Genomic DNA, 25,337 nt, shown 5'->3' with positions numbered 1-25,337 from the left:
TGTTTTCTATATTTCTTTTTATTGAAGTAAAAAACAAATGAACATGTAAGAAAAAACAATACAAGGCGTACGTACATAAATGTGTCACATCAATGCGAGGATAGGGACATACAGATGCAATTCAATCGACATAATCACGGGAGAGGCAAGGGAGAGGAAACTGAAACAGGAGAAATGCTTAAAGGGTTGCGGAGGGAACATCAGGTTGGGAGGGTAGCAGTTCAGTGTCGAAGTCCGCTTGGGGGGGAGTACATATCTCACCACGATATGAATTCCATTGATTCCAGACCTTCCCCCATTTTCGAGGTCTGCCACGGGCAACGTACACCGTCTTCTCTCATAACGCGGGTTTTTAAAAATCGCAGCGCGCAGCAGGAAAACCGCTAGCGCGCATGCGGTTAAGGGCTTGTATTACGCTTGCGTGACACAAGGGCAACACAAGCCTTTGATAAATCTGGACCTTTGATTTTAACCTGAAATGATATGGATAATGTAACAACCTTCCTTTGCAATGGCTCAACTGAATATGTGGATCTCTAAATGATTCATTGACTGCCATATGCAGTCTGCATACCAACCTGCAGAACCTCTCACACACTGAAATAAACATCTACTTCAACAATCATGTGAAATGATTTCTCCTCTAACTGTTCTTTTCCTTCAATGGGACATATTCTCAAGGAGCTATCGCCAAGTTATCGGCACTTTATCGCAGCCAAAGTCGCAATCATTTTATCTCCCCATTCACAAGCTGATGCTAACAGCCCATATCACCAGTTTACCGGCGATAGCAGCCGCAAAAATCATCGCCACAGATGACCCCAGCAACTATCGCTAATGAGATGCAGAGTAGGCGTTCCCGTGCCAAAAGCCGCAACAACACCCCTCCGCAACATTCTCAACCACAGCCAGATCAGCGATGAGAATCCAAAACAGGCGACAAGGTGTGTTAGCAGCAGGAAATTAACACCTGCTTTGACCTGGTGTAAATTCGACAGCCTGCACCAGAAAAGGGAGTACAGCCCACAGCCACACCTGAAGGGCAACAGATGCCATGGAGCCAATGATCATGCAGCCCGGACGCCCAAGAGGGCCACAACACCCACTGCCACCACCTCCAGGACCTCCCCCCCGGACCAACACTGAGGCAGAGCAGACAAAGACAGTGACCCTCAGAAAACACACCAACCTCACAGACCCAACACCTGAGAATGCCATTGCCCACTACAGGTTCGAAGGAACAACCATCCTCCTCATCCTGACCATCATTGTCTATAGGCTGATTGTAACAACACAGTGGACAACCAACATACCACCTCAGACAAAGCTGCTGGCCATGCTGCACGCGTGGGCCACTGGTACCCTCCAACCAACAACCGCCAGAGTTGGAGGAGTATCACAGGCAGCCTATTACAAGTTCCTCACAACGATCATGGATGACATCATCATCTTGCTACCCCAGCATCTATACTTCCCCAACACTGCGCAGTAACAGCTGGAGACCAAGCAAGGCGTCTATGCGATAGCTGGCTTCCCGCACGTGTCGGGGGCAATTGACTGCACACATGTCCTACTTGTGCCCCCTGGCAACACAGTACACATTAACCGCAACAGACAGCTCACGTATACCATCAATGTGCAGGCAATAGTGGACCACGCGGGAATCTCCACCAACGTCAACGCCAACCACCAAGGCAGTGTGCATGATCCCTACATCTTCTGACAGTCCATCATCAACCAGTGCTACCAGGATGGCACCTACGGAAAAGCACTGCTCGTTCGTAAGTACCAAATGAACACACCACACGCCTCAACTCCGCAATCATGCAACTCACAACACTGGGAAAGCACAGGGTACAACTCACATACCACATGCCAAACAACATGTCTACCCACCAGACACGACAGCCCAACTTACTGTGGGGCCCTGGGCCAGCCATGTACACAAGCCATCAGCGACATGGCACCTCAGCCACACAATAGGAGACTGTGGGGAGAGGTAGGAACCATGCATTTGCGAAGGAGGCAAGTGACCCATGAATGAGAATGTACACAATGCCTAGTGTGGCGTGGATGTAATGGCCACACTGCAGTATGCAGAACACACACATATCGATGTCAACACACACTGCTGGTTTTTGGAGTGTAGTGTACAGCGGACGCAACCATGCCCCCGCTAGCAGCGGGTACAACCTTGGATATGTAACTTTGTCGTCAGCCACTCAATATGTAAGAGGAGTGTACTGGGCCGTCGTACGGAGGTCTAGTGTGGGTTTGTGAATGGTAATTCCGGGGCTCTGGGTGTGGTTCAGTTCAGCAAATATGCATATGCGTGTGTCTCTGTCGCAATGTGTGTCTCCTTTGTGGGGTGTAGGCGGTCCCTGATGGGAGTTAGACACCCCGTATGTGATGTAGTTCGGCTTCCATGAGGTCCGACCCCTCCCGCACCTGTTCAGCTACCTCCTTTTGGCATTCTGACACCTGGCTTCAGAATTGCATGTGTGCCAAGGTGGGGTGTTGGGAGCCAGCCGTGGTGGCGGGTGCTTCCTGCTGTGTTGTCTGTGCAGGGGCTGGTGTCTCTATGTGGCTTGCCTGTCCTGCTTCTGGGGGTGGATTGCCTAAGATGTCCATGAGCTGTTGTAGTGCGTCGAAGGTGTGGTGGTCGTCTCCAGCATCACTGATGAGTTGTCTGCTCTGCTGTGATGTGGGTGTTGTATGTCCCTTTGCAATGTGAAGGGGAGATGCATGTTGACATTGTGTTGACATGTATCTTGGCGCATTGTTTTCAGTTGACATGCAGACTGTATTACAATGTACATTGTGATTGTTTGGGCGTGCTGGCAATTTGATGCGGGACGGTGGACATTTGGACTACGCGACGGATGTGAGGTTGTACACGTCCATTTGAGTATCAAAGTTTCCTGCTATGTTTGGTGTGATTGGCCTGTTTCTGAGTGTTAGAAATGGGATTTCTGGTTGGCTGAGGCTTGCGCCACAGCCAGGCAGAAACCACCACTCCAGTCAGGGCAAGGGAGTTACACGGCAAGATAACCCCTGCTCACTCCTTTGTTAGCGTGACACGAGCAGTAAGGCTTATCCCGGAGGCAATGTGTAAAGCATTTGCGCAACACACATACACAGCAGCAACACACCAGGGACACCATAAAAAGGAACTTGACACAAGGTTATATATAAAAATAGCCTTTGTATTACGATAAACACATTAGATCATAATCACACAGATACACTGTGCCAACTGGCACTGGGCAATATTTACAGGGGATTATATACACAGGACAGGGCCACATGGGCCACCGTCAGAATTAGCACTTAGTAGAAATAGCACTTAGAAAAACTGTAGCACAAAATAACACTTGTAGAACACAACCAGTAACCACTGGTACAAGGTAGGAATACACTACGCAATACTAATCAACTTAGGCATAGATCACGCAGGTAAACATAAGCTCACTAGTATAAATTATACTAGGCAAAACAACCTCCTAAGCATGAAAACACATTTAGAGGTATCACAGGCATAAATGCATTCACATTACGCATAAATCACATATGGCATTAGGTAATCACCATCACAAACACGGTATACCATCACCTTGCGCCAGAGTCACATCAGGTACTGACCCCAGGCCATCTGGCCTTCCAGGGGGCTCAAATGCCCAATGTCCAGAATGTCTGGGCGGACTGTGCAGGCGGCAGGCATAGAGTGCACAAAAGGTCAGGCCTAAACGATGCAGCTGCCCACTACTTGCTGGGCAGCTGTAAGATCACCATGATGTGCACAGCCTAAACGATGCAGCTGCTCACTAAGTGCTGGGCAACTGTGGAACTGAGCCTTAGGGACCAGCGTGCCTCCTGGCCCTCTTCTGTGGCTTCAAGTAAATATACTGCGACAAAATCGCGTGGGAGCCCGGTGGCCTCTGAAACAAATATGCCCCAAAACACGCTGGGGTCTCGTGGGCTCTGAATCACAAAGAAATGCTGAAATTACCGTTGGAGCCTCGGGGGCTCTACTACCAACAATGCTGAACAACGTGGGAGCGGCCCGCTGCCATCCGGGGCCGCTCTACCACAAGAAATGTTCCCGACGTTGGAGCATCTCAGGCTCTGATTACTGGAATGCGGCCTTGGAGCCTCTCAGGCTCTACATACAAAGAAATGCACCGCTAAGCAGAGGAGCGACCCGCTGCCATCCGGGCCGCTCTTCACCTGAATCAGAGCTCCCCTCCCCCCGAGACGCCCACACTAACCGTCTGCTGGGAGGCGGTGTCTCTGCTGGGTTTTCTTTCCTGGCGGGGGCCGGGGGATGCACGCAGGGATCTCACCGTGGCTGCGGGACCCCTGCTTCCCCGGACCTTCTTCTGCCCGGCGGTGCTCTCCCTCTCGTCTTAGGAGGCAGCCTCTCCGGCGTGCACGGGGCTTCCTTCCTGGAACCGGAAGTCCCGCCCGCCGTCAGGCACTCAACTGCCTGACTTCCGCCCTGTCCGCGACTCGGACCGCCGGCGGGGATTACCTGCTGTCCCGGGCTGCAGCGGTGATGCGGGGCAGATGAGGGGAAGGCTCCCTCTTGAATTATAATATAAAGCGGGGTGGGCACCCGCTAGGGCCGCACACAAGCAGCACCAGTCCCTGGCGGGGTGGGCATCCGCTGGGGGGTTAAGAAGCACAGCACAGTCCCTGGCGGGGTGGGCACCCGCTAGGGGTTTCAAACATCGGCACCACGTCCTTGGCGGGAGGGCACCCGCTAGGGATATAAAAAGTCGGCAAATATGCGGGGTAGGCACCCGCTAGGGAATCAATAAAATGCCGCGAATGCAGGGGAATCCCAACTCCGGGGATTCCATCCAGGGGGATTGCAGTGCTCCTCCGAAACAATAGATCTGGCACTTCCGCAACAGCGTCACGCTGCAAAGCCCCAGCTCCTCCTCCTGGGGGAAATCAGAATGAAGCACTTCCCAGGCGCCAAACGTCCCCTAAATCCAGGGAAAATAAGGGAGTGCTCCAAGGCACAGTTCAGGGAAGGTCCTGTAGAGTGTAGGGGGCAAAGCCTGGGCCCAGGGGCCAGCTCACAGGGCCCTCCAACAGGGAGGCAGTCCCCAATGGCGGTCCTCCTGGCGCCCAGCAGCAGCAGCAGGGCCCCCTCAAGTTAGGATCAGAGTGAACAACTTGCATGGGTTCACAGCCCCTTTTTATACACATATTTTCTTTGTCTGGAGAGTGCAGGGTAGGGGGAAAACCAGACGCAGCTGGTTCTGGAGCACTTTGCCATGCTCAGCCCCTCTCCCCATTCACAGGACAGGCTAGGGACATCAGTCGCACCACAGGGGGCGGAGCCAGCATTGTGTAGGGAAGGCCCAGCCCTATTCAGGTCCCAGGTGCTCTCCTTCCTCCCATCAACATGCAGATCTCTCCATTAACCACCGGGGAAGACTCATCCTGACTCCTGGAGGCAGGCACACCAGCCAGCTCCAGCCAATCACAAGCCAGACAGTCAATTCACATTTACTACACAGACATGCCAATTTCTAGAAGTGGCACTTCTACACTAGACACATTAAATCTGCGCACAGCGTCGCGCAGCATTTAATCTCACGAATTCGCACATACCAAATTCGCCCCTGCACTCCTCTCACATCAGGAACTAACATGGATACACACATTCCCCATGCATTCCTATGGGAGGGCAGGCCAATCTCACCACACGCACTCAGACTGCGCACGCACTTTACACTGGGACACAGGGTTAAAGTGCGCAAAAGCCAAAAACAACTAGTATCAGGTCACAATTAAGAGCAAAAAGTTTAGGGGTGAACCTGCCAAAAGGGCCAAGTCCAGCAATGCGCATGAGCGAACCCAGTTGTGTGCCCTGTTCTGCAGTGTCGGTGTTGCACTCGGTATGACAATGTAATGGGATGTGCTGTGATTTCTATGTGTGTGTGCTGCAGTGTGCCACGGGGGTCAGGGACATGATCCAGGGTCATTGTGGGTGTGCAGTGTGCTACACATCGTTATGCATGTGTGTCATTGTGCCCATCTCCCCCCGTCCCCCCGTCCCTCCCCGTCCCTGGTCATTACTCAACCTGTTGATGTTGTGTCAGGTCCTATCGAGCTTTGTCCGAACTCCCACCTCCTTGCACCATCTCCACACTGATGACTGTGACCTCCATTTCCTCCAGCTTCTCCTGTAGCGCAGGACTCGCACCTCCTGTCACCGTTGCTGCCTTCCTGTTGGCAGCGGGTTTGTGCTTGGTGTGGCTTTTTACATCATACTAGTGCCTCTTGTCGTCCTCGACACTCCAACTGCATTCACGTTAGTCTCATTGTGGGTCAGTTGATGGTAGTGTACTGTCACCTCCGTGACACTGATGTAGTTTTTCTGTGGATTCCACCCCATCTTCCTCTTCTCCTTGGCCTTCCCCGAGCCCGAGGTTCCTTGCTGGAGGTCTGTGGGTTTGTGGGGTTTGCATTGGCCTCTGCACTAGGTCTGTGTGCATCCATGGTGCTAAGCAGTTTGAATTGTTTTTGACATATTGTTTTTGTTGCTTTTATAGAGCATTCTCCCGCCTGACGCGTGGGATTTGCAGGCCTGTCGCCGGTTTTCGCTGCTTTTTGTATCACAATTGGCCTCATCGCAAGGTTTTTGGCGTTGGTGTTTCCATTTTTGCGGCGTCGCGTTGGTTTTAATGCGATCATTTGACGCGTTATCGCGTGACTATCGCATGGTACCGCCGCGTCGTGAATACTTAGTTAACACGCGTAATTTTTCCGCGTTAAATTGCGATGATGAAAGTTGCGTTAAGCTAATTTTGCGATGGTTATCACACGTTCTTGAGAATATCCCCCAAGGTTTATTCCAACCATGGATCATTAACCACCTTAATCACTCAAAATTTTCCACACCGCATCTAACTACCTGTAGTGTCTGGACAGCTCACTGTTAGGATTTCGGTGTCGGAGGGCTTCTTGGCAGAAATGTGGGTTCCAGCTGGTCTGTGCCATGTATTTACTTTATGCTGAATCAGCTTTATTATTAAATTACAGTAGTGTTTACTTTTCACTGGAGTGTCCATGTGAACGCTGGGCGTGCTTTCACTCCTGGTACTTTCTAGTGCCAGCCAGGCTGCAGTGTTTATGATCTCATCACCGAATGTTGGGGCTAAAGTTGAGTGAAAGCTGTGTGTGAGGGCAGGAGACCATCAAGTTGGTCAGCTGTTGGAACAAAATCAATTAATCAATTCCAGCTTTTCCAAGCAGTCTACTCTAAACACTTTTTTTCTGGTCTAAATGTATGTGATGTCAACAACGTTTCAACCAATGTAGTTATGGGATCATTGTTGGTAGACGTTATTATTCAGATCATAAGCACAAAGTTATACAAGATGGTTAGGTTTCGACCCCATCCTTAGGACTTCAAACCAGTGCTCTAGCATAAAAAGGGCTAGGCCAGTCAGTCCCTCAGGTCCAAGGCGCAATGAGAACCTCTAAAATATTGACCCTAAAAATGGGTGAATGATTGCATGTAGACTTTCACTTGCAGCGATGGTGACTTAAAAGAGCTTGTTTCTGGGAACAGTGTCATCTTAAGGACTTTTCGGGCACTGAGCAAGACATATTTTCTTCATAACAACTTTACATTTTATGACCCACTTTTCTGCTAATTCTATCTCAAAAACAGTTGAAATATGTCTTTCTGAGGCCACTAAAAATATTTAATATGGTGCTGGGCATTGGGATACAGAGATAGAGGTAGGCAGAGAAAAGAAGAGAGGTTCAGACGTAGTAATAAGAATAAGCAGAGGTGAGCTTCAGAGAGAGAAAGTTTACTTTCCCATGGAGTCCCTTGGAAGGTGGCCCACTTTGCCCATGCCTTAAAAAGTCTCTGGGACTGAAAATTAAAAGAGTGGCAAAATATACTAAAGCTGAAAAGAATGGGATGAGTCAGTGATAAGTAGCAGAGATGGCACAGCTACCATCCATGTCCACCCGCAGTTAAGAATGGCATCAATGCCGCCTCATGCGGGGGAGGGGTACACAGCTGTTACTTCTCCTTACCTTGGTCCTGCTTCCTCCCTCTAAATCCAAAATCATACAGTCAAAAACATTGATATGATCTTTCTTTCATGACCTATGAGTGGAGAATCAATGTTGCAATGGATCTTCAATGTATGCGGTCACCAACCATTCTTAAAGTAGGAAAACATTAGAACATCTCCTGTCCAGAAGCACCTCATATGTCCCTAGGGTAAACAACGTTTACCACGAATTTTTTACAACGCGGTACCTTTACCACGCGGCCGTTACAACGCAAGTCGTTACCACGACTTGCGCTGGAGGGCGCTGTGGGATAAGGAATTTTATACATGTATATTCCAACACCTTCCCTAGTATCCACGGGGACTGGTGTTGGAATATTAAATTATAAAAATCCGAAATCCGCGCCCTCCAACGCAAGTCGTGGTAACGACTTGCGTTGTAGCGGCCGCGTGGTAAAGGTATGCGTTGTTACAACCTGCGTTGTAACAACGTACATCTGTCCCTAGTGAGAAAGCTAGCTTATCTAAGCTTTTTTAGCCATTTAGGCATCTCCACCTGTTTTCTAACAATGGGATTCCAGACTCCAGGTTCAATTTACAAGTAGTGCTAAGAATTAATTTGTGGGATTCGTAGGTAGACAAACTCCATATCTTTACATATTATTCATTGATGCATTGAATGATAACAATGTCGTCACTGAGGGCAAACAATTCAGCAATGGGTGTGTAGAACTTCTGTGCAGAATGGTTATGATATGAGGAAAACCACTCATTCTCGATCTCTCATTAATTTTCTCCCCTTCATTCACTCTCTCACGCCCGCTATCCACCACACATACTAAGATTTGCGATCATTCATTTACTACCACTCCAACTTCCTCCTACCGAAACCCACTCATGCACTCTCTTGTTCACTTATTCTTTCTCATTTTCACACAGACTGTCATCAGCTCATGAACTCTCACTTTTTGTATGTGACACAATTGTTTTCTCACTCTAATGTAGCCTCTTTCACTCACTCACTAGCATATTGTTCTTACTTCCACACCTGTCCTCTCTCTTCTCTCTTGTTTATTCGTGTTCATTTGCCACACACACAAACACACACAACATGTGCTCCTTTACTTTCGGACTTGTTTACTCATGCTTAGTCTCTTACTCCCACACTCATTTACTTACTAACTCACTCACTCACTAAAGGAAAAGTATGCTTGCAGAAAACGCCAAAGTTGTATAGATACTGATTTCTAATTTCGTTCCTTTGCTTTACAGGATGAAAAGTTACAGCTTCTCTCATCCCTGATGACTTTTACAGCGGTGAGTGATTCGTTTTAAACGTAACTATCTCAAACATATTCCAGTAGTACTAACATACGATTGGCAATAAATGTCCATACGAGGATCCTTAGATCTGGTCTGTTTATTTATTTATTATCTATTGAGTTTTATATAGCGCAAACTTCACCCGAGGGCTTCACCGTGTTAGCACACGCGCCATATGCTTGAGATACATTTAGAGTAAATACAGATACACAGTGACAGGAAGTGACGAGGTAAATGAGGGAATTGCATATGCAACAACTACGTAAGATACATTGGGAGTAAATACAGATACGTGGTGACAGTATGTGACGTAGTTTACAAGGACATTAGGGAACGTTGCCGATACAGTTTTGAGGTGGTTATGGTACACAAAAATACATAACGCTTTACAGAGCACAGCGGCAATCCTACAAAATTACTGGAGGAATAAAACTAAAAAGACATATTGTAACAGAAAAAATGGCAAAATAATATGAACAGTAGTAAGGATGGAAGATGTAGGTCTGAGGTTGCTTAGGTAAGGCCTATTGAGGATGGGAGGGAATTTGAGTTATAGTTTTCCCCAGGGTAGTGGCACATAGATTTATTTAGAGGGTGCGGGAGGGTGCCCGCAAGCTAGTCAGGCGCTTTAAGGAGGAGGGTTTAGGTATTTATTGAGGAGAAGAAGCTTTATTTTCTTCTTTGTGTTGTTTGTAACAAGGAGTCCTTCTCCCTATTCTGCAGTAAAATCTGTCACTGAATTACCCCTGTACCTATAAATGCAGGTTCAGATAAGGGGGAAGTAGGGCGAGCGGGCAGTGTATTATGCAGGATTAGTTTTCAAATTCGATAAATCTCAAGTATTTTATGACACAGTCGACCGTAGAGACTGTGGCACACAAAACACAGACACGCCAGAACCTGACCACAGTGACTTTTCCTTTTTCCAACTTAAACACAAGACTTTATTTTCCTTTTTGACAACACTTTACCTGAACCCGATACTCCACAAGAGGAATTCCCTCTCCCATCTCTCATTTCCCAGACCACACCTAAACGTGAGACCTCCTGGCTCTGTTTTATCATCACGTGAAGCAGTATTCTGGCATGTCGGACCGTGACCTCTAATTACTAAACCCACTATGGACCAATACAACTGTTGTGCGAGGTAGGACCACAGTCTTAATCTGATATAACTGTGACTATCAATACTAGGAGGCTAGATCACAGAGAGTTTTAGTCTTGAAAAAGCCCAAGGCCTATGCGCCGCTTATGGGGGGAAACCTGTGTTGGCAGGCTGAATTTTTCATACGTGAAGTGAATAATAAAATACCACTGTGTTAACAATGTACAATATGAGCCTAACTGTGCCATAGAATTCTCAGTGGCATAACATTAGGGGGGGGCTGGCTTGAGAGCTCCTGACTGAGTCTGGAGAATGGTGACCCGTTGACCGCGGCTGGAATTCCACCGCGGTGCGGGTGATTTATAACTGGGCGTGGTCAGGACTCCTCGGCACACGCCCACCGTGACGTCGGGGCCGTCTGACGCACGCAAAGGGCTAAAGGGGGTGGGGGTGGGGATTCAAGTTTCGTCACAATCCTGAGAATACTGAAGATTTATCTAATTTGAAAATAATTCTCCTCATATAATACACTGTCTGCCCTACCCCCTCTTGTCGGGTATTTACCCACGCCGTTTGAAGCAGTGCCTTAAAAATCCTCTGTTTTAACTATGCAGCCAATTCAAAGTTTATCAATTAAACTGCTCCATGTATCTTCAAGTAAATCTGTTAATTCGGAACCCACCTCCCAAAAAATGATCAATGAATATACCTCAACCATCTAAAATTAAACCACAGCAAACGAGAGATCCTGCTGGTTGGAGCAGGCCAAACAACAAGGCCTAAACAGGAACACCTAGCTGTCAAAATAAAAAAAAAAACTCGGACATTTGGATGGATGGGTGAGCCGTCAACGAGAGATCACATTTTTTCAGTGGTGAGCACAGGCTTCTGCATTTAAAACTACTTAAGTAAATGGCCGTGTGTTTACGCCTGCTGCAGGAAGAGAACGCTATCCTAGTGAATGGATCTACCCTGCTGGATTTTGCTGACAGGGCATTATTACAGGGGGAGAATCGCCTCGAGGGGCAAACAGCTCAGAGAGTTGTATTAAACCTTGGCAGTTAAAACCATTCAACTATATCAAACCTTGCTTTGGATTCGAGTTAATGAGCTCATAATACACAAGTCTCTCAGCATGGTTCACGACAACCATTTGTTTTAGCTTTTTTCAGCCAATTTTTTAAATAACCCCAGCCTTCAGACAACTGCTGTCAATGAAATGACCCATTATGCGTATCCCAATATTTAGTCATGTAAGTGAAGCAGGCCGCACTTCCTCTTAGTGTGAAGCTAAGCTCTGGAACACCCTCCCCTTCTCCCAGAAGTAAACAGTACATTCGGCACAATTGAAGCGTAGGCTCCAAAACAATCTCCCAATTCAGCATCCTATTTTACCCTTCACTAATGACATTGCTCTTCAACCATTTATTGCATAGTTTCTGCGTGCTCTCCACAGGTCTTTTTAACTTAACATTCCATATAAAATAAATATTGAATGGAATATTAAATGGCGCATTGGTGGGGCATCAATAAATTGTGATCACTCAAGTTTCCCAGGTCCAGGTTTTTTACTTGTTATTGTGGGACTTGTAGTTCTGATTTGAAAATGGCATCAAGAGACCGTGAAACATCGATGAGCAAGTCACACATGGAACTGGGAAACTTAAAAGCTCTGTACATTGGAGCAAAATGGTGGCCTCCTCCAATCGTATTTTGCAAAAGAAGGAAACTGGTGGCTATTTAAAGACATTCTCTAAATAATAATACATTTCCGTTAGCGTATCGGCGTAAGACATCATAAAGTGCACATTTATTCATATTTGTATTGGTTCACAGAGACACAATTATGAGGCACTGAAAGAAATAAACATTTCCGAGCTAATTATTATTAGTTTTCAGGTGTCTAAATGAAGGGATTTCAGCTACAATAATCGGTAGGTACTGCTTCTTTATTTTGAGATGGCATTGTTATGTGTTGATTGATTGACACTTGTGTTCTTGCTTTTAGATGGCAGAATGTTTTTGTTCCCGAGTTTCTCAACTTTGGAAAAGTTAAGATAAGAACTAGTGTCTTGAGAATATTATTTGCATTTGATAACTTTATTTCGGTCAATGACCATAAAAGTGCAGTAAAATATGTACAAGCACAGAAATAAAACCATAAATTCTGACAATTTAAAAAGTTATTAAACATTGAGTTATCTAAGATGAGATAAAAGAAAAAGCAAGGGGCCGTTATTTTTTGTTAATAAAAACAGTTCTTCTCCGCCACATGCCATGTAAAAATCGGGAAACAGCAAAGACAATGGGAGGGGCAGTATCGTATGTTAAAACTCTGCAAGCTTGTGCACATTGTCTAAAACCCAAGTTTTTACACAATGGGGTAATCCAGCATTTCCGAATTTCACTATATGCCGGGCAGAAAAAGAAAATATGTACAATGTCTTCCCTGCAATAATTACAAGCAGGACAGTTGGCGTCCATCGACTTTGCCCATTTGGATGTCAATGCCCCATCGGTATAGAGCCGTGCCTCAGTTGGATGTATAGTTTTCTTGCAAGTGGAGGCTGCACTAAGTCCAAGAATACCTCCGTCTTGGGTTCAACTTTCATCAGTAGGAACTCAGTAGACAGCCTGCCCAGGGAAGTCGAGCAATACAGTATTTTGAGGTTATAAGACCTTACAGCCGCCACTAATACAGACCTTTGCGTCCTCACGCAGCTGTCCTCTGGTGTGTCCCACAATTGGGGCAAACCAATTTGATAGAGGAGAGCCTTTACATGAACCAACCAGGGTATATTCTTGTTCTTTAGCTGCCCCCAAATTGCAATGAATTCTGCTCTAAAGGATGCAAGCTCCGGCACAGACCAGAGCCTTCTCCAGTAGAGCAAAGGTCGTGCAGCTGCCAGTTCGTTAATGGGTTCCAAGCCCAAATCCAACCGTAGTGGTATGAGAGGCGTGCTTTGGGGAAGGCCAACCAGATGGCGCATGAAGGCCTGTTCTACCTTCAGTAAGTTATATACGTTTGTGTGTCCCCAAAGTTCTGCAGCATACAAAGCTGCAGACCTGACCTGTGTTTTGTAAATCTCGAGGACAGGGGTAACAGGTTTGAAAATTGAAATCTGCATATGCCTCCCATAATCTGAGCCAGTCTCAGGGAAGATTTGGAAACTTGATGGTCCCAAACAAAGTGCTCGGTCAACGTGACCCCCAGGTAGATAAAAGTCTTAACGCGTTCTAGGGGAGTTCCATTTGGACGGGTGTGCCTCGGGGGATTGAAAATTATCAACTTGGTTTTCTCCAGGTTAACCTTCAATCCCCGCGAGGCACAAAAGGTCATAAACCCGTCCAGGACCCGCTGGATGCCCGATGATGTCCGCGACAACAACAAAGTGTCGTCCGCGAACATCAGAGCGGGCACCCTACCAATGGCCAGGCGCGGAGCATCGTTATCCCTAACACCGTTGAGTTCATCTATCAGACCATTAACATACAGGCTGAAAAGAGTGGGGGCCAGTACGCAGCCCTGACGTACGCCCCGGGTAACAGGGAAACAAGCTGATAATTCCCCGTTCCTCCCACACCTCACCTGTGCATAATTCCCTGTGTGAAAATCTAATTAGGGCATCTAATAAATAGGGGGTGGACCTAATTCCTCCAACACCGCCCAGAGCCTCTCCCTAGGTACCAGATCGAACGCGGCCCGCAGGTCCACAAAAACAAGGTAGAGGCTGCCACCCTCTACTCTTGCAGTTTTCCAGTATAGGACCTGGAGCCGGAAGATCTGGTCCATGGTCGAGACACCTGATCTAAATCCGGCTTGGAGGGTGGTCAATGTTTTATTCTCCTCCATCCAGCCATGTAATCTGTCAAGTAAAATTCGTCCCATCAGTTTCTGGGTAGTGTCCAGTAAACTGATTGGTCTGTAATTAGATGGGACGAGCATCAAGAGACCGCAAAATATCGATGAGCAAGTCAGACGTGGAACTGGGAAACTTAAAAGCTCTGTACATTGGAGCAAAATGGTGGCCTCCTCCAATCGTATTTTGCAAAAGAAGCTAACTGGTGGCTATTTAAAGACATTCTCTGAATAATAATACATTTCTGTTGGACTTGGCCTTTTCCCCCCAAAATCTTTCGCTTTTGACCCCCTTATCTGGATTGTCTCCCCCATGGGATTAAACCTGTATAGGCCATGAGTGGTGTGAGACCCCTTTTGAAAAATGTAATTACCTGACATAATGTGAGCACTTGTAAAATCCCCCATTTTAAAACTGCACCCCCATTTTAAAACTGCACCTGACTGAAATGTATTGCTTTTAAAATGGATGCCATGGCCATGGGTTTTGCCACTGGACTGACATAGGTCAGCGGTCTAGATAATATTACCCAGCTACCCCTAGCTTTTGGAGGGAAAGCCTGGCACCCAGGGTGCTCACCCCCTCCCCTAGAACCAGTTTAGGCTAGATGTGCCAACATTCTAGAAGGTCCTGGCACTGCCTGGGAGGAGGGTATAAATAGGGAGAAGTGTCACCAGAGAGTCAGTCAGCGCAGGGACAAAGAAGAGAGGGGACCTGCTGTGAGGTGCTACCGCCACATGGGCCTGTGAGCTGGGCCCTGCACCCCTATAAACCCCCCCGCTGCTGTCCCCATGGGCCCCTGACAAGGGAGGGCCCCTACCCAGGACACTGACGCTGTGGGACCTTGAACTACGCCAGCGCTGAGGGAAAGAGGTGCCCCCATGAGGAGGAATGCTGTGGGCTTGAACCCCCCAGGAGGTGAGGAGTGTGCCCCTGGGGCTGGCTGTGGAACTATTCGCCCCCTCCGTGAGGTGCGCCTGTCAGACGCTGTTTGGGGAGGTTGGTGCCCCCAGGAAGCTGTGGCCCCCTTTGGAAGTGCTGCTGCTGCATTGCTTAAAGCGTTGAACTGGGAAGTTGCGGCCCCTGTGGAAGCGCTGGACTGGGAGGAGCTGCCCGGGGAGGATAGTGCCCCCGAGGAACTGTGCCTCACTAATCTGCCTCAGTCAACCTGCCCCTGGACTGCTGAACAAGCAGTGCGCTGTGAATAGCGCCATAGTGCTGAGAAGATTGTGAGGAGAAATAGCGCTGTGGGAAGAAAAACGCGTTCTGAGGGCCTGCTGTGTTCCCCCTAGGAAGCGCTATAATCTGGAAGCGCTAATCTGCCCCAGAACTGCCGTGTGGGCGCAAGGAGCAGTGCGCTGTGAATAGCGCTGTGGTCTGAGGAGTAGTGCGTGGTGGAAAACGCTGTTTCCTGAGGAGACTGTGGCAAGGAGCAGTGCGCTGTAAATAGCGCTATTCTCCTGAGGAGAATCATACTGGGAGGAGCCTACCCTCGCGTCATCGCGCTGTCTGCTATATAAATAATTAATTGAAAAAGGGAGCCTACCCCTTGTCTTTGCCACGCGCTGCGTGGCAGCGCCGGAATCCGCCGCCGCCGTGAGGAGACCCCCCCCCTTGCTGGGGTGTGCAGCGTTGCGGCGGCCCCCGATGTGAGGAGAGGGCCGCCGGAGTAGAGAAAGGGGCCGCGCTGGGCCCGAGAAGCCAGCCTCGACCTGCCCATGTGACGGGGGCGTCCGGCCGCGTCATTGGCCCGCCCCCGCCAACGCCGCGCAGGGATTGGTCGTCTGTCCGGGCGGCCGGGAAGGCAGGAAGGAGTCGAGTTGGAGCCCCGGGTCCCCGTGAGGTAGGAGGGGGACCCGGGTGAAGCTTTGTTGCGGGGCCCCCGTGCCAAGGAAGGAGCCCCGAGAGAAGGACCCGGAGCGGGAGGCCACCCCGCCGGTCTGTACCCCCACGCGAGGGGCCGGTGAGGTAGGCGGGGCCGGGGCACACTGTCGGTGCCAGCCCCGCCTCCTGATCTGAGGCGGCCGGAGGAGCAGAGAGACTGCGGGGCTCCCGTGAGGAAGGAGGGAGCCCCGTCTGGGCCTAGCATCTCGCGGAGGCTGCCGTCGAGTGAAGTCCGAGGGACGCTGTTGGTGCAGGGTAAGTGTCCCTGCAGCCGCTGAGGCCAGAGAGAGTTCTGTGGAGGAGAGGGGGCCCGAGGCACGCTGTCGGTGCCTGGCCCTCCGTGATGACCAGCCCGGCTGCCTATTGAAGGCCCTGACCCGCCAGCGCCGGCCCCCGGAAGGCCTGGGCCACGTTGTAGTTGAAGGGAGGCCAGAGGGAAGCGCCAGAGTAGCGCGGGTCTCCCCTGACTGGTCCTTCATACACCGCAAAGACTGAGGTGCAGCCTTGTTGGCCCGGTGTGACCTGGAACTGGGGCCTGAATCTGTTCTTACCTTTAACCCCACGTTGAGGGGACTGAGTGTTCTTACATGCCCTAGGCGGGTCCTCCAGGTAGCAATGTTTTGGGCTGATTGATTGGTCCCTTGACCCAGAGTTTGTATGCTTCACCTGTGGTTGATGCCCTGCATATTTATGGGTAATGCAATGTTAGTGCTCATTCAGGAACCTTTTCTCCCTTTTGGGGTGAAAGGCATATGGTGGCCCTACTGAACTGTTCATTCCTGCCCCGCAGCCGGGTGAGAGGAAATGCTTGGTTATCCCTGTCCATTAATGGTTATGACCTGTTACTAGTGTATGTTGACGTTACACGCCTGTTAGGCCCTGTAGATCTTGTCCTTACGCCAGTGTGGGGTGCCCTAGGGAGTCCATAAGAGGGCTGGAAGTAATCCTAGTGCAGGGTGGGGATGCCTATGCCCCCTGGTTTTACACATGATGTAGGGGCCGGATGGTGCCCACGGAAAATGTGGTACAGACCTGGTTCAAATGTTATGTCCGCCTTCAATGAACTGCTTATTCCTGCTGACAGAAAGGTGTTATTCTGGCATAAGTAATTTTATCCCTGCCTAGATCCTTACTGGCATATCCAGTCCTGCGTCAGGAATTGTCGGGGTATGCCCCATGTTAATGAGCAAGCCTCATGGATTTATTACAGGTGTTCCTGTATATTGTATACTGTGATGCTCTGTTTTCCCTTACAGGGGTGGGGATTGGCGTTACAATGCATGAGGTGTATTTATGCATAATGTTGTAACTTACATTTTCAGCCAACCCCCTAAGGATGAGAGCCCGAGTTGGCCCCGCCAGATTGGCTCCAGGGCTAATGTTCACTTAACTAACCTTTTCCCTTTCAGCATGGACTTTGGACTCAACCCTTTTTGTCCCATGTAAATAATTCCCCATGATGTACTTGGCTCTGACGCCAGTTGGCGCCTTGTTGTGATTACCAGTGTATTTTTCCTTTTTACCTTGCAGGTTGGAGATATCACTAAATTTATTCTTTTTCCAACCAAAGGTAGTGTCGTGACTCTTTTGTGGTGTGACTGGTGTGTCGTCTGTGTGTACTGCGTGAATGCTTCACATGTCCTCGAAGTTTGGCCTGCCCGCTTGATGCCATGCTACCCCCTTTGAGATTTGGGCAACCCCCATTTCCAACATTTGGTGGCAGAGCGGTGGGATAGGACTTGTGTTTGCGCAGTACCACAGCGGCCACAGGTTACACCACAAGTAGAGCCTTGTGGTGGGGATTATTGTTTGAATATTGTTTTTGATTGCTTCCTCCTGAAGAGTATTCTGAATTGTCCCCTTGTTCCACTGGGAGGGTGTGTCCCGGGTGTACCTCGCCACGATGGGGTTGATTTACCAGGAAGTGGAACTGATGGAGTACACCGAACAGGAGGTGATAGACTTCCTCCTGGAGAGAGGGATACCCCCAGTAGGGAACATTAGGAGGAATTTGTTTCTCTATGAGGCCCTCAAGAGGGGAGAGCCCTTAGAGATTAATGGGGACTTGTCTGACTACCCCCCCGAAGTTTTGAAGGGTCAGTGGGTTAGAGACCAGAGAGAGGGCTCCCCATCCAGAACCCTGGGAGGTAGTTGCTCCGATGAGGAGGAGGAAGAGTCTAGCAGGGCAGAGGCGCCAGTAGCTGTGGAGGACACCGAAGATAGGGAGTCTCGCACTGGGTCCAGTCCCGGGGGCACTGCCCCATCCCTTTCCCTGTCCCCAGAAGAGTGGGTAGATAGGAGAGAAGAGAGGGAGTATCAGCTGGCGCTGGCAAAGCTCAGGCATGCCGAGGGCTTAGCGCAGCTGAGGGTAGAAGAGCAGCGACTAGAGACTGAAAAAGTCCTAGCGCTAGAGAGGATGGCGGAGGCGGAGAGGGCCTTCGCCAGGGAGAGATCAGCTCAGGTGGGTAGGTTGTCCCCTGAGAGTGGTTTTAGGAGTCTGGATTCACCGAAGAGGGTGGGATCCAGTGGTGGCAGCGAGTGTAGGTCCAGTGCAAGGAGTCCCACTCCCGAAGCCCAAGAGACTGTGCCTGATTCCCCGGAAGAGGAGGACGGGTTAGTGTTTAGGGGCAGAGGAAAGCTGTTCCATCAGTCCTGGGGAGAGTTTGAGGAGGAGTGTTGGACTGTACTGGAGGATTGGGTGGTGAGGAGAGCAGTGGAGGATTGGGAAGGGCTGTGCCATGCCGTTATTCGGGAGCACATGCTGAGGAGTTGTTTCCCAAGACTGCGTCACCATCTGGTGCGGTGTGGGTTCTCAGACCCCAGGGAACTCGCACGGGAGGCAGACCTCTGGGTAAGTGCCAGAGCGTCTGGGAAGGCTGAGGGAAGTGATCCTGAAGGGAGTGAGACGGGGAGGTGTCCCGAGATGCCCCAGCTGTGGTCACCGGGCCTGGAGTGTTCTTTAAGAGAACCTCAGGTTGGGAGTCTAGGCTGTCCCGATGTGTCATCCAGAGGAAGGGATCCCCTCATGTCAGGAGGACCCGGAGCATCAATAATTGGAGCTCTAGTGGTTCGGGGGTCTGACCAGTCACAGGGTTTAGATCCTGGACTGGGGTTCCAGGTTAAGGGGTTGCCTGACCTGGAGGGTGGGGTACCTGTAATTCAGGTTCCTACCAATTTGACTCCCAGGGGTACTACTCCCAGTGGGAGGGTGCGGAACTCTGGGAGGGGGTGCAGAGGGAGGAAGGTCTCTTCTCTGTCACCAGCTCAGCCACAGGGCGCAGATCCTGGGTTGGGTGGCCAGGGACAGGGTTTGCCTGCCCTGGTGGGAGGGACCTCTGTAACCAGAGTCCCCCCGGAAGTGACTCCCAGGGGTACTACTCCAGTTAGGAGGGTGCGGGACTCTGGGAGGGGGTGCAGGGAGAGGGAAGACTCGCCCCTGTCACCGGTTCAGCCTGTGGGTTTTGGCTCCAGGTTGGGGAGAGAGTTGTGTGAGGGTGTCCCCCAGCGTAGGAGATGGAGGAACCCTAGAAGGAGAAGTAGGGGGAGGAGAGCCTCGCCCCTAAGGGCTGGTCAGTCTGAGGGTGTAGACCCCAGATGGGTGGACCAGTGGCAGTTTGGAGAGAAGAGAGTGGTTCCAGATTATCACAAGCCTGAGGCTAGAGCCTCCCACTCTAGGAAGGAGAGACATCCCACTAGGGAACACCAGTGGGGTGGTTTTGTTGGTGAAGGGAGGGTTGCGAAAGAGAACCATTGGGTTCCAGAGTGGAGGAGACACTGCAGGTGCTCCTGTAGTTGCAGGCCTGCGTCCACCTTTTTCCGCCCCAAGCAGGGAAGCCCATCAAGGCATTGATCAGTCTACCCTGGCTTTTGGCTGGGGGGGAGTCGTGTTGGACTTGGCCTTTTCCCCCCAAAATTTTTCGCTTTTGACCCCCTTATCTGGATTGTCTCCCCCATGGGATTAAACCTGTATAGGCCATGAGTGGTGTGAGACCCCTTTTGAAAAATGTAATTACCTGACATAATGTGAGCACTTGTAAAATCCCCCATTTTAAAACTGCACCCCCATTTTAAAACTGCACCTGACTGAAATGTATTGCTTTTAAAATGGATGCCATGGCCATGGGTTTTGCCACTGGACTGACATAGGTCAGCGGTCTAGATAATATTACCCAGCTACCCCTAGCTTTTGGAGGGAAAGCCTGGCACCCAGGGTGCTCACCCCCTCCCCTAGAACCAGTTTAGGCTAGATGTGCCAACATTCTAGAAGGTCCTGGCACTGCCTGGGAGGAGGGTATAAATAGGGAGAAGTGTCACCAGAGAGTCAGTCAGCGCAGGGACAAAGAAGAGAGGGGACCTGCTGTGAGGTGCTACCGCCACATGGGCCTGTGAGCTGGGCCCTGCACCCCTATAAACCCCCCCGCTGCTGTCCCCATGGGCCCCTGACAAGGGAGGGCCCCTACCCAGGACACTGACGCTGTGGGACCTTGAACTACGCCAGCGCTGAGGGAAAGAGGTGCCCCCATGAGGAGGAATGCTGTGGGCTTGAACCCCCCAGGAGGTGAGGAGTGTGCCCCTGGGGCTGGTTGTGGAACTATTCGCCCCCTCCGTGAGGTGCGCCTGTCAGACGCTGTTTGGGGAGGTTGGTGCCCCCAGGAAGCTGTGGCCCCCTTTGGAAGTGCTGCTGCTGCATTGCCTTAAGCGTTGAACTGGGAAGTTGCGGCCCCTGTGGAAGCGCTGGACTGGGAGGAGCTGCCCGGGGAGGATAGTGCCCCCGAGGAACTGTGCCTCACTAATCTGCCTCAGTCAACCTGCCCCTGGACTGCTGAACAAGCAGTGCGCTGTGAATAGCGCCATAGTGCTGAGAAGATTGTGAGGAGAAATAGCGCTGTGGGAAGAAAAACGTGTTCTGAGGGCCTGCTGTGTTCCCCCTAGGAAGCGCTATAATCTGGAAGCGCTAATCTGCCCCAGAACTGCCGTGTGGGCGCAAGGAGCAGTGCGCTGTGAATAGCGCTGTGGTCTGAGGAGTAGTGCGTGGTGGAAAACGCTGTTTCCTGAGGAGACTGTGGCAAGGAGCAGTGCGCTGTAAATAGCGCTATTCTCCTGAGGAGAATCATACTGGGAGGAGCCTACCCTCGCGTCATCGCGCTGTCTGCTATATAAATAATTAATTGAAAAAGGGAGCCTACCCCTTGTCTTTGCCACGCGCTGCGTGGCAGCGCCGGAATCCGCCGCCGCCGTGAGGAGACCCCCCCCCTTGCTGGGGTGTGCAGCGTTGCGGCGGCCCCCGATGTGAGGAGAGGGCCGCCGGAGTAGAGAAAGGGGCCGCGCTGGGCCCGAGAAGCCAGCCTCGACCTGCCCATGTGACGGGGGCGTCTGGCCGCGTCATTGGCCCGCCCCCGCCAACGCCGCGCAGGGATTGGTCGTCTGTCCGGGCGGCCGGGAAGGCAGGAAGGAGTCGAGTCGGAGCCCCGGGTCCCCGTGAGGTAGGAGGGGGACCCGGGTGAAGCTTTGTTGCGGGGCCCCCGTGCCAAGGAAGGAGCCCCGAGAGAAGGACCCGGAGCGGGAGGCCACCCCGCCGGTCTGTACCCCCACGCGAGGGGCCGGTGAGGTAGGCGGGGCCGGGGCACACTGTCGGTGCCAGCCCCGCCTCCTGATCTGAGGCGGCCTGAGGAGCAGAGAGACTGCGGGGCTCCCGTGAGGAAGGAGGGAGCCCCGTCTGGGCCTAGCATCTCGCGGAGGCTGCCGTCGAGTGAAGTCCGAGGGACGCTGTTGGTGCAGGGTAAGTGTCCCTGCAGCCGCTGAGGCCAGAGAGAGTTCTGTGGAGGAGAGGGGGCCCGAGGCACGCTGTCGGTGCCTGGCCCTCCGTGATGACCAGCCCGGCTGCCTATTGAAGGCCCTGACCCGCCAGCGCCGGCCCCCGGAAGGCCTGGGCCACGTTGTAGTTGAAGAGAGGCCAGAGGGAAGCGCCAGAGTAGCGCGGGTCTCCCCTGACTGGTCCTTCATACACCGCAAAGACTGAGGTGCAGCCTTGTTGGCCCGGTGTGACCTGGAACTGGGGCCTGAATCTGTTCTTACCTTTAACCCCACGTTGAGGGGACTGAGTGTTCTTACATGCCCTAGGCGGGTCCTCCAGGTAGCAATGTTTTGGGCTGATTGATTGGTCCCTTGACCCAGAGTTTGTATGCTTCACCTGTGGTTGATGCCCTGCATATTTATGGGTAATGCAATGTTAGTGCTCATTCAGGAACCTTTTCTCCCTTTTGGGGTGAAAGGCATATGGTGGCCCTACTGAACTGTTCATTCCTGCCCCGCAGCCGGGTGAGAGGAAATGCTTGGTTATCCCTGTCCATTAATGGTTATGACCTGTTACTAGTGTATGTTGACGTTACACGCCTGTTAGGCCCTGTAGATCTTGTCCTTACGCCAGTGTGGGGTGCCCTAGGGAGTCCATAAGAGGCCTGGAAGTAATCCTAGTGCAGGGTGGGGATGCCTATGCCCCCTGGTTTTACACATGATGTAGGGGCCGGATGGTGCCCACGGAAAATGTGGTACAGACCTGGTTCAAATGTTATGTCCGCCTTCAATGAACTGCTTATTCCTGCTGACAGAAAGGTGTTATTCTGGCATAAGTAATTTTATCCCTGCCTAGATCCTTACTGGCATATCCAGTCCTGCGTCAGGAATTGTCGGGGTATGCCCCATGTTAATGAGCAAGCCTCATGGATTTATTACAGGTGTTCCTGTATATTGTATACTGTGATGCTCTGTTTTCCCTTACAGGGGTGGGGATTGGCGTTACAATGCATGAGGTGTATTTATGCATAATGTTGTAACTTACATTTTCAGCCAACCCCCTAAGGATGAGAGCCCGAGTTGGCCCCGCCAGATTGGCTCCAGGGCTAATGTTCACTTAACTAACCTTTTCCCTTTCAGCATGGACTTTGGACTCAACCCTTTTTGTCCCATGTAAATAATTCCCCATGATGTACTTGGCTCTGACGCCAGTTGGCGCCTTGTTGTGATTACCAGTGTATTTTTCCTTTTTACCTTGCAGGTTGGAGATATCACTAAATTTATTCTTTTTCCAACCAAAGGTAGTGTCGTGACTCTTTTGTGGTGTGACTGGTGTGTCGTCTGTGTGTACTGCGTGAATGCTTCACATGTCCTCGAAGTTTGGCCTGCCCGCTTGATGCCATGCTACCCCCTTTGAGATTTGGGCAACCCCCATTTCCAACAATTTCCGTTAGCGTATCGGCGTAAGCCATCATAAAGTGCACATTTATTCATATTTGTATTGGTTCACAGAGACACAATTATGAGGCACTGAAAGAAATAAACATTTCCGAGCTAATTATTATTAGTTTTCAGGTGTCTAAATGAAGGGATTTCAGCTAAAATAATCGGTAGGTACTGCTTCTTTATTTTTAGATGGCATTGTTATGTGTTGATTGATTGACACTTGTGTCCTTGCTTTTAGACGGCAGAATGTTTTTGTTCCCGAGTTTCTCAACTTTGGAAAAGTTAAGATAAGAACTAGTGTCTTGAGAATATTATGATACAAGTCAGGGACTGAAAGTTAACCAGGAATCTGCATAAAACAGAGCAATCCATCTGCCTACTGGCCTTTCTAGAGTGGCTGATGGCAATTCCTGGGGCCTGCCTCTATGACTGATTCAAGGGCTGCTTGCTGATGACTGGGCAACCTATACTTTTTGTTTCAATATTATTGCCCAAAAAGAAGATGAGATGTGAGTGTGTGTCTGTCTGTTCAACTGCGAATATCTCTATAAATGTACTGCAATAGAGCCCTGGATGCCAAGACTTTGAATGCTGCCAGCCACCAAAGTACCAGACTATGAGATGATGGTGCCTTCTTGTTGGCGATGCTGAACACTGGTGAAGTGGACACTAAAAATTTGATTGGAAGGTTCCCCTGGTTTTTAGTGAACACTGGTGAAGGCCATGGCTTGGTGCGGGCTGTGGGTGTGAGGCTACCACCTTGCGCAGCCAAATAACTGCACACAGGCAGCCTGGAGCAGAGGGAACGCTGCAGGCTTAGATATTGCCCTGGGGTAGGTCTTATAAAATTAGTGGGTACTCATAGGGAAAGTTAGTGTGGTTTACTGGTTTGTCTGCAGTGACACTTTGTTATACATGTAGGGGGGAAACTTCCTTAGAGTGTTGTTTCGCTTCCCTAAGGCCTACAAATTCCCATGAGGTATGAAACAGAGGCAGAAAGTGTGCTCCCAGTTCATATTCACAGGTCCCAAGACCCTACAAGTGTTCACTTTAGGAGGTCGCCCGTAAATGGCATATTTCTCTGGCGGAGCTCAGGATCAGAGTCAGGCTTTTTGTCACCCTGCTGGACCAAGTTAATTACATTTCATCCCAGCAAGTGGATCAAAGGCCGCCTCACACAAAAGAAGTAATATACAGTGAATCTGTTAATTACCAGTCACCCTGTACCAGGGCTATGGACAGCAAAGGCCCAGCCAACTCCAGCCAACACAGGAGTGGGATCCTCCTTGAAGTTTTGGTTGGAAAGGCCCTAGTAGTCATGTCAGCAACTACAGGAGCTCAAGTCCCAAGAGCAAATGCGACCAATGGCCTGGATGTCGCCATCTTGAAGTGTCCCAGCATGCTGTGCAGCAGGCCGGGACAGGGGTGGAGCAGTGATGTGGCATCCTAGAATTGGCCAGAGGTGCCTGGCTCCTAGAACTGTCCACCCCCTTTTAAAGCTTTTGCACAATGGAGAGAGAGGCGTTTTTGTGCTTTGGCTTTTGGGCGCTGGGCACTGGGACTACGACAGCCATGGACAATTGCAAGGAAAAGCCGTCTGATGCCCTCTAGGACTAAGGACTCTGTCCCAGTTGACCCCAGGACCAGTTGGTCCCTCCAAGGGCAAGTGTAGCTGCCCCCTTACATGTTCTGAAGACCAGTTGGGGGAAAGATCTGGAATTCTGTGCCAAGAGACCAAAAACAGGAGGAAAGCTGGTGCAGGGATTCAGTGGAAACAGATCCCTGGAAAGTACACCTCCTTGAAGGAGGGGAGATCTGCTAAAACTGCTCCCTGTAGTTAGAGTTTGCCACCAGGAGTAAAATAAGCCTGCGATC

At 50.5% G+C, this 25,337-nt stretch overlaps 1 protein-coding gene across 1 annotated transcript in view; it reads left to right on the top strand.

Moving 5' to 3' along the window:
• LOC144798044 (5-hydroxytryptamine receptor 3A-like) overlaps positions 1–25,337 on the top strand; it is a 244,100-nt gene that overhangs the window by 62,527 nt on the left and 156,236 nt on the right. Inside the window, exon 3 of the mRNA XM_078668821.1 lies at positions 9,324–9,368. Within this exon, the coding sequence (XP_078524947.1) occupies positions 9,324–9,368 (45 nt within the window). The remainder of the gene's footprint in view (positions 1–9,323; positions 9,369–25,337) is intronic.

This window comes from Lissotriton helveticus, chromosome 12 (genome assembly GCF_964261635.1).
Source record: "Lissotriton helveticus chromosome 12, aLisHel1.1, whole genome shotgun sequence".
NCBI lineage: Eukaryota > Metazoa > Chordata > Amphibia > Caudata > Salamandridae > Lissotriton > Lissotriton helveticus.
The sequence above is the reverse complement of the archived record's forward strand: the minus strand, read 5'-3'. Positions and strand labels throughout refer to the sequence as shown.